The sequence below is a fragment of the Oncorhynchus masou genome, chromosome 31 (genome assembly GCF_036934945.1).
Source record: "Oncorhynchus masou masou isolate Uvic2021 chromosome 31, UVic_Omas_1.1, whole genome shotgun sequence".
In the NCBI taxonomy this organism is placed as follows: domain Eukaryota; kingdom Metazoa; phylum Chordata; class Actinopteri; order Salmoniformes; family Salmonidae; genus Oncorhynchus; species Oncorhynchus masou.
In genome coordinates, this window is record NC_088242.1 from 93,374,671 (window position 1) to 93,386,708 (window position 12,038).

Below are 12,038 nucleotides of genomic sequence, written 5' to 3' on the forward strand. Positions count from 1 at the left end.
TATGACGTAACTGGAATGATGAGATAGATGATGTTCTTCTCTGTTTTTGTTTTATTGTTTCACTGCCATACTGTGTTTAACTGTGTTGGATCTTGTCCACCCATCTTGTCTCAAGAGGACCACAATGGAAATAAGTCCCAGACTTTATTATTGTGTGTTATCCTCCGTGATTTTATTCATGTGCATGTATGGCTTGTAAGTTTTATGTGTGCTTGTTTTTTTAAATGGTCGAACTAATAAACAAACCTAAAAAAGGATAAATGCTCACTAACAGGGATGTGAACAAATTTGTGCACAAAAAGTGATATATAAGCTTTTTGTGCGTATGGAACATTTCTGGGATCTTTTTATTTCAGCTCATGAAACATTGAACCAACACTTATATATATATATTTTTTTAAAGGCCAAAAGACTTGGCACTCACAATGTGACGATGTCTGCATTGGCAGCGTCCACTGCCATGGATAGGGGCGTTTTCGCGTCAATGTCTGCCGCGTTCTGATTGGCTCCTCTTTTCAGGAACAAACACACTTGACTGGATTGGAGAATAACATTTAGAAAAGGAAAAAAAATCAATTGTAATACCCCAACATGAACTAAGATCATAGACTGAGTTCCCCTTTGTCACCACAATTAACCTCCACCCCCACTAATTAACCTCCACCCCCACTAATTAACCTCCACCCACACTAATTAACCTCCACCCCCACTAATTAACCTCAACCCCCACTAATTAACCTCAACCCCCACTAATTAACCTCAACCCACTACCCGCGTCTATTACAAATCAATTATAACATACAAAAAGGCTTAGCCGAGGCTTGCCATAAAGGCTTTAATCTAAACCAGAATACATGAACAAAAGGAACAGTCTGCCGTGTATTACTATGCCAGGTGAGATCTAGAAATAACAGATGCTGTGGGGCGGCAGGTAGACTAGTGGTTAGAGAATTGGACCAGTAAAGGTTGCTGGATTGAATCCCTGAGCTGACCAGGTACAAATATGGCAGTTCCCCTGTAGGCCATCATTGAACATTTTTAATTACATTTTTAATTTGACCTTTATTTAACTAGGCAAGTCAGTTAAGCACAAATTCTTATTTTTTATTTTTTAACTGCCAGGTGTTCAGGTGCAGAACTACAGATTTGTACCTTGTCAGCTCGGGGATTCGATCTTGCAACCTTTCGGTTACAAGTCCAATGCTCTAACCACTAGGCCACCTGCCGTCCCTCTTAACTGACTTGCCTAGTTAAATAAATAAATGTATTCTCTAATATCTTCTCTATGAGAGCAGTCGTGGTCATGGGGCCTTTAACGTTCTGCTAACAGACAGATTGGATGGTGTGGTAGGTGGTAAGGGGTGGGAACGGACCCGGTGTGTCCCAGGATGGTGGCGTGGTGGAGGGGTCCTCGACCCAGGGCGTCCTGCTGGTTCACGTTTCCTGCGTTCTGGAGCAGGAACTCACAGGTCACCAACGAGCCCTGGAAGAATAGAAAAGTACCAGTACACTTATCATGCATGAGCGCACACACACAGGGTCAGATCCACCCCCACGCCTGTCCACAACACTCAAGTATCCTCACCCCCTGCACAGCCATGATGAGCGGGGTCCTCTTGTCGTCGTCGGTGTTGACCCAGTTGACCTCCGCTCCGTGGGCCAGGGCCTCGGCCATGTCGGGCAGGCTGCGGGCACATGAGGCCCAGTACAGCTGCAGCCCCGAGGAGTACTCCTTGGGCTCCGAGAACACCACCAGCTCCTTACAGGGCGATGGGGGGGGCAGTGTGGCAGGCATGGCCATGGGGGGCGCCTCCGCAGCTTCTGAGTGGAGGGAAAGGAGGAGAGAGAGAGGGAGTTAAGAGGTGTGGGGTCATTTCAGTGGGCGTTCGTGTGTGGGGTTATTGAACAGCTGTTTGAATATAAGCTGGATACGAGTGAGACGGGTGTGAGTGAGTGAGTGAGTGAGTGAGTGAGTGAGTGAGTGAGTGAGTGTGAGTGAGTGAGAGAGCAGATCACCTGCTTCAGCCAGGCTGTTGTTGGCCAGCATCTCCCTACTTCCTTCTGCACTGTTCTGGATGCCACTGTCTGCACTTCTTACTGCAAGGGATCAAGCAGTCAATCACTACACACCAGCACACACACACATTCACCAACTTTAACCAAGTGGTTAGAGAATGCAGTGCATTTTGGTCACCACAGCCAGTGAGAATTTCCCAGCTGACCCCCACAGCCACAATAAGACAAATGAAACTCAGACACTGACCATAACGACACACTCAACATGACGGCACGGCTCATTAAGGGAGCAAGACGAGGGAACGTGGATGGGGAATTAGTCTACAGCCAGAGCAGAGAGTACAGATGGATGGCTAGAGGGAAGGATGGAAGGAAGGAGGGAAGAAGGGTGGAGAGTGAAACACAGAGCTATACTTACTGCTCCTGAGCTTGGCAGAGGTGTCAAAGTAGGAGAAGAGCGAGTCAAGCTCGTCTGGACAGAAGAGAGAGTCGCGGCGCGCCTTCAAGCCTTTGGCAGCAGCTAGGCAAGGGCAGTGGATGAGGTCAGAGAGAAAAGGGCACAAGGTGGAGGGGTAGGAAGATAGAAATAACAAGCAGCAAGGGGAAAGGGGTTAGTCCAGAAGCACAGAGCAGCCGGAGGAGGGTGGAGAAGAGGGGGATTGAGAGGAGAGGAGGAGGATAGAAGCACAGGCAGTTAAACTACAACGAAAAGAGAGAACGCGAGAGAGAAGATGGGAGGGTGCCTTCCGTTGTGTGTCCTGAGCATGACATAGTTCTATCAGCGCAATTCTGTTGCTGATCCTTTAAAAAAGGCTCACTCCGTAGCTTGTACTGTATTCCTGGGTCAACAGTAACAAGCCCTACGGCTTGATTATTTAAAAAAGACTGAGTGGGACGAAGTTTTTTCCAAGTGTAAAATCAAAACGGAACAGGCGCTATCGATGGGCATTTTTGGTGAATTTGCATGGTTAGAACCATGTTTATGTACAGTTAGCGTAAACAGTATACATGAATTCGCAATACTACCAAACCGAGAAGGAAGAGCTCTAGAGTGCACCTTTAAGAGACCGGACCTGGGACAGGTTGACACCTACCTGACTGACCTGAGGCGTTGGAGGAGGGCCGGAGTTTGGGCGTGGGCGGGGGCGGCCGGGGGGGCAGGTGCTCCGTGCTGCCGCTCAGCTTCTTCTCCCGTTTGGCCAGGGACACCACCTTGGCGCGTAACTCTTCATTGGACGGGCGCTGCACGAAACGCCGGTCCACATACTTGGCCCTGATGTAGGCTTCGATCTCCTGCCTGGGGAAAGACACCGAGAGAGAGGAAGACTGAATTCAACAACCTGAACAAAATCAGGCAAAGATAGCAAGCAACATTTTTATCTAAAGCAACAAATTAAACCACTCTGGCAACCGACGCAAAGATGGCAATCTTTGCGCAATGCTGTAGTACGACACCTCCAACTTGTATGGGACTACCCTTTATTTGCTTCATAGAAAAAGAAGAAAAAAGCTATAAAAAACATGGTGGTGGCTAAAATCAAATCACATTTTATTAGTCACATACACATGGTTAGCAGATGTTAAATGTGAGTGTAGTGAAATGCTTGTGCTTCTAGTTCCGACAATGCAGTAGTATATAACAAGTAATCTAACAGTTCCCCAACAACTACCTAATACACACAAATCTAAAAAGGGGTGAATGAGAATAGGTACAGATGAGCGATGGCCGAGCGGCATAGGCAAGGTGCAATAGCTGGTATGAGGTACAGTATATACATATGAGTAACGGAAGAAATGTTAACATTATTATAGTGGAATTATTTAAAGCGACTGGTGATCCATTTATTAAAGTGGCCAGTGATTTGAGTCTATGTAGGCAGCAGCCTCTCTGAGTTAGTGATGGCTGTTTAGTAGTCTGATGGCCTTGAGATAGAAGCTGTTTTTCAGTCTCTCGGTCCCAGCTTTGATGCACCTGTACTGACCTCGCCTTCTGGATGGTAGCGAGGTGAACAAGCAGTGGCTCAGGTGGTTGTTGTTGTCCTTCATCTTATTGGCCTTCCTGTGGCATCGGGTGCTGTAGGTGTACTGGAGGGCAAGTAGTTTGCCCCTGATGATGTGTTGGGCAGACCACACCACCCTCTGGAGAGCTCTGCGATTGAGGGCGGTGCAGTTGCCGTACCAGGTGGTGATACAGCCCGACAGGATACTCTCGATTGTGCATCTGTAAAAGTTTGTCAGGGTTTTAGGTGACAGGCCAAATCTCTTCAGCCTCCTGAGGTTGAAGAGGCGCTGTTGCACCTTCACCAAACTGTCTGTGTGGGCCATTTCAGTTTGTCTGTGAAGTGTACGCCAAGGAACTTTCCACCTTCTCCACTGCTGTCCCTTCAATGTGGATAGGGGGGTGCTCCCACTGCTGTTCCCTGAAGTCCACAATCACCTCCTTTGTTTTGTTGACGTTGAGCGAGAGGTTGTTTTCCTGACACCTCACTCAGAGGGCCCTCACCTCCTCCCTGTAGGCCGTCTCGTCGTTGTTGGTCATCAAGCCCACCACTGTTGTGTCTGAAAACTTGATGATTGAGTTGGAGGCGTGGCCACGCAGTCATGGGTGAACAGGGAGTACAGGAGGGGCTGAGCACACACCCTTGTGGGGCCCCAGTGTTGAGGGTAGGTGAAGTATAGATGTTGTTTCCTACGTTCTTCACCTGGGGGCAGCAAGTCAGAAAGTCCAGGACCCAATTGCAAAAGGCGGGGTTGAGACCTAGGGCCTCCAGCTTAATGATGAGCTTGGAGGGTAATATGGTGTTGAATGCTGAACTGTAGTCAATGAACAGCATTCTTACATAGGTATTCCTCTTGTCCAGATGGGATAGGGCAGTGTGATTGCATCGTCTGTGGACCTGTTGGGTTGGTATGAAAATTGAAGTGGGTCTAGGGTGGCAGGTAAAGTGGAGGTGATATGATCCTTGACTAGTCTCTCAAAGCACATCACGATGACAGAAGTGAGCGCTATGGGGCGGTAGTCATTTAGTTCAGTTATCTTTACCTTCATGGGTAAAGGAACAATGTTGGCCATTTTGAAGCATGTGGGGACAGCATACTGGGATAAGGAGCGATTGAATATGTCCCTAAACACACCAGAAAGCTGGTCTGCGCATGCTGAGGACGGGGCTCGGGATGCCAACACGTCTTACTCAGGTCAACCACGGAGAAGGTCAGTCTTTTGGGCCGCAACTGTGGTACTGTATTATCCTTTAGTTTGTCTGGGAGCGAGACGGTGTTCGTTATGTGGCATGTTTTCTTTTTGTAGTCCGCGATTTCCTGTAGACCCTGCCACATACGTCTCGTGTCTGAGCCGTTTAACTCTGACTCCACTTTGTCCCTATACCGACATTTTGTTTGCCTTGCGGAGGAATAACTACATTGTTTATATTCGGCCGTATTCCCAGTCCTCTTTCCATGATTAAATGTGGTGGTTCGTGCTTTCAGTTTTGCGCGAATGCCGCCATCCAGCCACGGTTTCTGGTTATGGTAGGTTTTAATAGTCACAGTGGGTGCAACATCTCCAATGCCTTTCCTTATAAACTCACTCACAGAGTCAACGTATAGATCAACGTTCTCTGAGGCTGCCCGGCACATTTCCCAGTCAGTGCGATCAAAACAATCTTGAAATGGGGCCTTGTATGCATCGAGGAAGTTAGAGTAGCAGTGATTGAGTGTATTGCCCACGCTAGTGCTGCAATCAATATGCTGATAGAATTTAGGTAACCTTGTTCTCAAATTTTCATTGTTAAAATTCCCGGCTCCAATAAATGCAGCCTCAGGATATATGGTTTCCAGTGAAGTTCCTTGAGGGCCATCGTGGTGTCTACTTGAGGGGGTATATACACAGCTGTGAAGATAACTGCCGAGAATTCTCTTGGGAGATAATATGGCCGGCATTTGATTGTAAGGAATTCTAGGTCGGGTGAGCAGAAGGACTTGAGTTCCTGTATGTTTACACCATGAGTCGTTAATCATGAAGCATACACCCCCGCCCTTCTTCCCAGAGAGGTGTTTATTTCGGTTGGCATGACACATGAAAAAGCCCGGTGGCTGAACCGACTCCGACAACGTATCCCGGGAGAGATACAATCTCTGATGTCTCTCTGGAAGGCAACCCTTGCTCTAATTTAGTCTAACTTGTTGTCAAGAGACTAGACATTGGCGAGTAGTATACTCGGAAGCGGTGGGCGATGGTGCCCGCCTACGGAGCCTGACCAGGTGGCCGCTCCGTCTGCCTCTTCTGCGGCGACGTTGTTTTGGGTCAGCTTCTGGGATTAGATCCACTGTCCTGGGTGGTGGTCCGAACAAAGGATCCGCTTCGGGAACGTCGTATTCCTGGTGGTTGTTGGTAAATTGACGTCGCACTTATATTCAATACCTCTTTCCGGCTGTATGTAATAACACATAGGATTTTCTGGGCTAGCAATGTAAGAAATAATCCTAAGGACTCGAAGCGAGAATCTCTGTCGGCGCCATCTTGCAATGAATGGTAGCTATAGAACAACACGGCGGCAGTACCTGGGGTCTGTCGGCTTTGGCTTCATGGCTCCCAGCTCCTCTCTCCCAGCCTCGTAGATCTGGTTGATGACCCCGTTACCCAGCTCACACATCAGCTGTGTTCAACACACCACACACACACAATAGTGTTACTATGACAAAATTAACCAGCACATTCCGAGGACAGCATGTCAGTCATGCAAATTCATGACATGCAAAAGACAGCAATCTGTAACCATTACATTTTAGCATTGATCTGTCACTAGCGAATCCAAGAGAGGGAGTATGTGAGTGTGAAAATCTCCTGCCTCTCTTTTTGTGCCCCCCCATCTCTCACCCTCCCCTCTTTCTTTTCTCACCTTGAGTAGTTCCGGTTCCCATGAGTCCAGGGTGAGCGAGCGCACTTTGGAGAAATGGACCCCCAGACTCCTGCAGATGGTGAGAGTCTGTTATTAACTCATGCATCAAAGAGACTGTCTAAAAATAACTGAGTCCACACAGCTTCATCCCAGGAACATGCTGTTCAATTGAGGGTGTAGTTTGTACTGTGGCCACAAGGTGGGAGTATGCAGTTAGTAAGAGTAAGTCTACAGTCTAAAATGCACATGGGGGCAGATTTACTGAGCTTTTGATTGTTTTATTCTCCATCTAGTAAAAAAAAAGGTGAACCTTTCTACTGTTGTACAGCACCAGTCTACAGTTCGGTATGTTGTCGGACAGCACCAGTCTACAGTTCGGTATGTTGTCTCGGACAGCACCAGTCTACAGTCTAAAATGCGGTCCATTTTTTCTACGTTGGAGAATTTGGGATTTTTCAAACAGCTGAAACAGCTTTTTCCTGAAATCTAGAGTCACCACCATTATGCTTGATTAAATGTAAAAAAAAAAATATATATCTCTCTCTCTCTCTCTCTAAGCACACTTCTCGAGCGGTCTGTATCCTCAGAACTGGTGGTTCTTATTGAAGAGGAACTGAATATGCTTCTCTACTAACATCTGGGTAAACGATTGAAAGGAAGGCGAGTCTTATACAGTACATTTAGTTATTGTTTGCTTTTCGAAAAAGTCTACCAATCATGCCAGCAGACATGTCTGCTAAGATAGTTAGACAAGCTAGCGACTCGAACTTGATTGACAGCCTAGTTATGAGGTTGTGGGAACCTGTCTGGGCTAGCTAAAACCATCTTCATTTACATTGCTAACTGGCTAGCATAATAAATCAAATTAAAAATCAATAAAAATCAAACACTTCCTCCGGTGCCCCCTATGTGCATGACGCCTACGAATACATATGAAGTTCGTAGTACCGTGATGTGTAGTATCTGCAGTGATAGGAATGTACTGTGTATCCTGGAAGCATTGGGTGACAAATGTATACAGTGAACAAAAATATATGCAATATGCAATTAAAATATTGCAATATGCAACAATTTCAAAGATTTTACTGAGCTACAATTCATATAAAATGGAAATCAGTCCATTTAAATAAATTCATTAGGCCCTTAAATCGATGGATTTCACATGACTGGGCAGGGGCGCAGCCATGGGTGGGCCTGGGAGGGTATAGACCCACCCACTGGGGAGCCAGGCCCAACCAATCAGATTAAGCCCCCCCCCCTCAGACAATCCCACAGGTGAAGAAGCTGGATGTTGAGGTCTGGGGCAGGTGAAGTTACACGTGGTCTGCGGATGTAATTCTCTAAAAAAAAAAACATTGGAGCTTACATTAAATTCACAGCTTAAATTCACAGCCAACAGCTCTGGTGGACATTCCTGCAAGTCAGCATGTCAATTTGCACGCTCCCTCAACTTGAGACATCTGTGTCATTCTGTTGTGTGACAAAACCGCACATTTTAAAGTGGCCTTTTATTGGCTCACTAACAGGGATGTAAACATATTTGTTTTAGAGAAATAAGCTTTTTGTGCGTACGGAACATTTCTGGGATTTTTTTTTATTGCAGCTCATGAAACACGGGACCAACACTTTACATGTTGCGTTTATATTTTTGTTCAGTGTATTACTACATACAGAAGTACTGGTAGTATACCTGTGTATCCCAGAGCACTGGATACAGAGGGTGATGCCCAGGTTGATGCTGGCCCAGCGTGGGTCAGGTTGACCACAGTCACAGCAGCAGGCGTTGCCCCCAATGACCATGACCCTCTGGAGGGCGCTCTCCCCTTTCAGTGACCTCTCTTTGGGCTCGCCGCCTGAGTCCAGGCTGCCTGTGGATGTGGAAGACTTCCGGTCCAGCTTCTGGCACGGAGGGTCATGAACACGACGTTATGCACAACATATAACACTAGAAGAACGTTACTTCATTGTCTATTGTCACACCCACACACACCCACCACCCCCCCCACACACACACGAGGGAAATCCTTTACTTTTGTTCACACGAGGTATGTCTGATCATTTTCATCCTGACATGTACTAAACAAAAACAAATGGCAAATAAATAACATGGAGAAATGTTGTGAGGTCATTAGTTCTGGCAGCGCGTGGTGACTCACCTCGGCGTCCTCTCCCTGCTCCCTGAAGGCAGTGGCGATGCTGTTCTGGACAGCTTTGATCCAAGCCTGCCTCAGCTTCTCAGAGTCAGCCTGCATAATACAACTCCTGGAGGGGGAGGGACACTGGGACATCAGCCTGCTTCCTGGCCTGATAGACCTCTACACACTAGATTTCAATTTGTTACTGAGCAGCACCAGACTGTGTGTGGTGTGACAATATTGGGGTGTCTAGGTACTCTGTGTGCACTTGTATCTGTAAGTGTATATACACTACATGACCAAAAGTATGTGGATACCTGCTCGTCAAACATCTCATTCCAAATTCAGGGGCATTAATATGGAGTTGGTTCCCCCCTTGCTGCCATAACAGCCTCCACTCGAAGGCTTTCCGCTAGATGTTGGAACATTGAAAGAAAGTCCGTGCAGCGTTCAGCCACAAGAGCATTAGTGAGGTCGGGCTCGCAGTCGGCATTCCAATTCATCACAAAGGTGTTCGAGGGGTTGAGGTCGGGCTTTGTGCAGGCCAGTGAAGTTCTTCCACACCGATCTTGACAAACCATTTCTGTATGGACCTCGCTTTGTAACGGTGGCATAGTCATGTTGTAACAGAAAAGGGCCTTCCCAAGCTATTGCCACAAAGTTGGAAGCACAGAATAGTCTAGAATATATGCTGTAGCATTAAGATTTCCCCCTCACTGGAACTAAGGTACCCGAACCATGAAAAACAGCCCCAGACCATTATTCCTCCTCCCCAAACTTTACAGTTTCACTATGCAGTCGGGCAGGTTGCGTTCTCCGTGGCATCCGCCGAACCCAGATTTGTCAGTTGGACTGCCAGATGGTGAAGCGTGATTCAACACTCCAGAAAACACGTTCTTAGTGCTCCACAGTCCAATGGCGGCGAGCTTTACACCACTTCAGCCGACGCTTGGCATTGCACACGGTGATCTTAGTCTTGTGTGTGGCTGCTCTGTCACGGAAACCCCTCCCGACGAACAGTTCTAGCAGTTCTTGTGCTGACGTTGCTTCCAGATGCAGTTTGGAACTAGGTAGTGAATGTTGCAACCGAGGACAGAATTTTTATGCGCTACGATCTTCAGCGATCCCATTCTGTGAGCTTGTGTGGCCTACCACTTCGCGGCTGAGCCGTTGTTGCTCCTAGACATTTCCACTTAACAATAACAGCACTTACAGGTGACCGGGAAATCTCTCGCAGGGCAGAAATTTGACAAACTGACTTGTTGGAAAGGTGGCATCCTATGACGGTGCCACGTTGAAAGTCACTGAGCTCTACAGTATGGGCCATTGTTCGTCTATGGAGATTGCATGGCGGTGAGCTCGATTGTATAAACCTGTCAGCAAGGGGTGTGGCTAAACTAGCTGAATCCACTAATTTGAAGGTGTGTCCACATACTTTTGTATATATGTGCATTATAGTGTATGTGTGTGTGTGTGTGTGTATGTGTGTGGATGTGTGTGGATGTGTGTGGATGTGTGTGGATGTGTGTGGATGTGTGTGGATGTGTGTGGATGTGTGTGGATGTGTGTGGGTGTGTGTGGGTGTGTGTGGGTGTGTGTGGGTGTGTGTGGGTGTGTGTGGGTGTGTGTGTGGATGTGTGTGGGTATTTACTTGGTGGGTGACACCACTTCAAAGCAGAAGCGGCGTTCGATATCTTCACAGTGTTTGACTGTACATAGCCGCAAGTCCTCCACCACCACTGTGGGATTATCCTGGGAAAGGAGAACACAGCCTCCGTACACACACACACACAATGCAATGTACACACTCATATACAATTGTATGGCGCAGCCTCAAGAGAGCACACACAGACACGCACGCAAATGTAATTTCTTCAGAGGTGTTAATTTAATTCCATATTGTAACCTGGTTACCTGCAGCAAAGTGAATTGTTTTTCCTCCCTATTCCACAAACTCATCTGTTTTGTGTTAACTGTGCTCCACATTCAACGCTACCTCGTTGTATTACAAATGCAGGGGAATTTGGGCTGGAAGTGTATATTTGATGATGGCCACATCCCAAATGGGACCCTTTGTCCCTATACAGGGCACTACCCATAGGGCTCTGGTCAAAAGTAGTGCACTATACAGGGAACCAATTTGGGACACGAATGGAATAATCCGACTTACCTTGAACTTCTTCTGGTAAACTAGCTGATTGTTTTGAATGGAGAACCAGCGCCTGAAAGGAGAGGAGCGTTCACATCACGGTCAACAGGTGAGACAATTTGAAGTATTTAAATAGTCAATTAAAATTGATAGAGATTTAATGAAGGACAAATAAATAGACAAAATAATAATCTGATATTATGGTGATTAAATCCTATTCTGGAAGGGCTGGTAGAAAACTATACCGTTTGTCACGGTTTGATAGAAGGTCTGGAATAAAAGCTTCCCTGCACTATAATACTGTATTTTTCAAACAGCATGGAGACCATCTCGCAGCACAGGGAATGTGTTTGGAGGCGACAGGACAATAAAAGGCTTGGTGTTCTCCTTGCTAACTCCATGCAGCTCAAGGAGCGCTGCGCCATTCAGGCTGCGCTCTCCCGGGTGTCAGATGACCACGTCACTACCCCCCCCCACCACCATTCTTCCCTCCTGACTGACTGCCCTGGATGAATGAATACTAAACAGTGGCTTATCACCTCCCCACCCAGCTAGTAACAAAAACCACCGTAAGGTTAGAGGACACAGAAAGATTACTGCTACCAGGAATGTTCTACCTACTGAACATGGTGTTTAGCGCAACAGTGAAGTCATTACAGGGCACAGCTGGAGAGAGAAGGGGGAACAGGGGGAGGGGGAGAGAGAAGGAGGAACAGGGGGAGAAGGAGAGAAGGAGGAACAGGGGGAGAAGGAGAGAGAAGGGGAGAAGGAGAGAGAAGGAGGAACAGGGGAGAAGGAGGAACAGGGGAGAAGGAGAGAGAAGGAGGAGAAGGAGGAGAA

At 47.1% G+C, this 12,038-nt stretch overlaps 1 protein-coding gene across 5 annotated transcripts in view; it reads right to left on the bottom strand.

The window, feature by feature from the left end:
* The window catches only part of LOC135524765 (arf-GAP with coiled-coil, ANK repeat and PH domain-containing protein 2-like), a 76,543-nt gene that overhangs the window by 8,713 nt on the left and 55,792 nt on the right, over positions 1-12,038 (bottom strand). For 2 of the 5 annotated variants that reach the window (XM_064952571.1, XM_064952569.1), the window contains exons 17-28: positions 11,220-11,271; positions 10,701-10,801; positions 9,071-9,176; positions 8,605-8,813; positions 6,915-6,984; positions 6,577-6,671; positions 3,111-3,313; positions 2,435-2,536; positions 2,017-2,097; positions 1,586-1,821; positions 1,374-1,483; positions 425-535 (exon numbers count right to left, since the gene is read on the bottom strand). In XM_064952571.1, coding sequence (XP_064808643.1) covers positions 425-535; positions 1,374-1,483; positions 1,586-1,821; positions 2,017-2,097; positions 2,435-2,536; positions 3,111-3,313; positions 6,577-6,671; positions 6,915-6,984; positions 8,605-8,813; positions 9,071-9,176; positions 10,701-10,801; positions 11,220-11,271 — 1,476 coding nt within the window. The remainder of the gene's footprint in view (positions 1-424; positions 536-1,373; positions 1,484-1,585; positions 1,822-2,016; positions 2,098-2,434; positions 2,537-3,110; positions 3,314-6,576; positions 6,672-6,914; positions 6,985-8,604; positions 8,814-9,070; positions 9,177-10,700; positions 10,802-11,219; positions 11,272-12,038) is intronic. The other 3 variants (XM_064952570.1, XM_064952573.1, XM_064952572.1) reach the window with 3 other exon arrangements.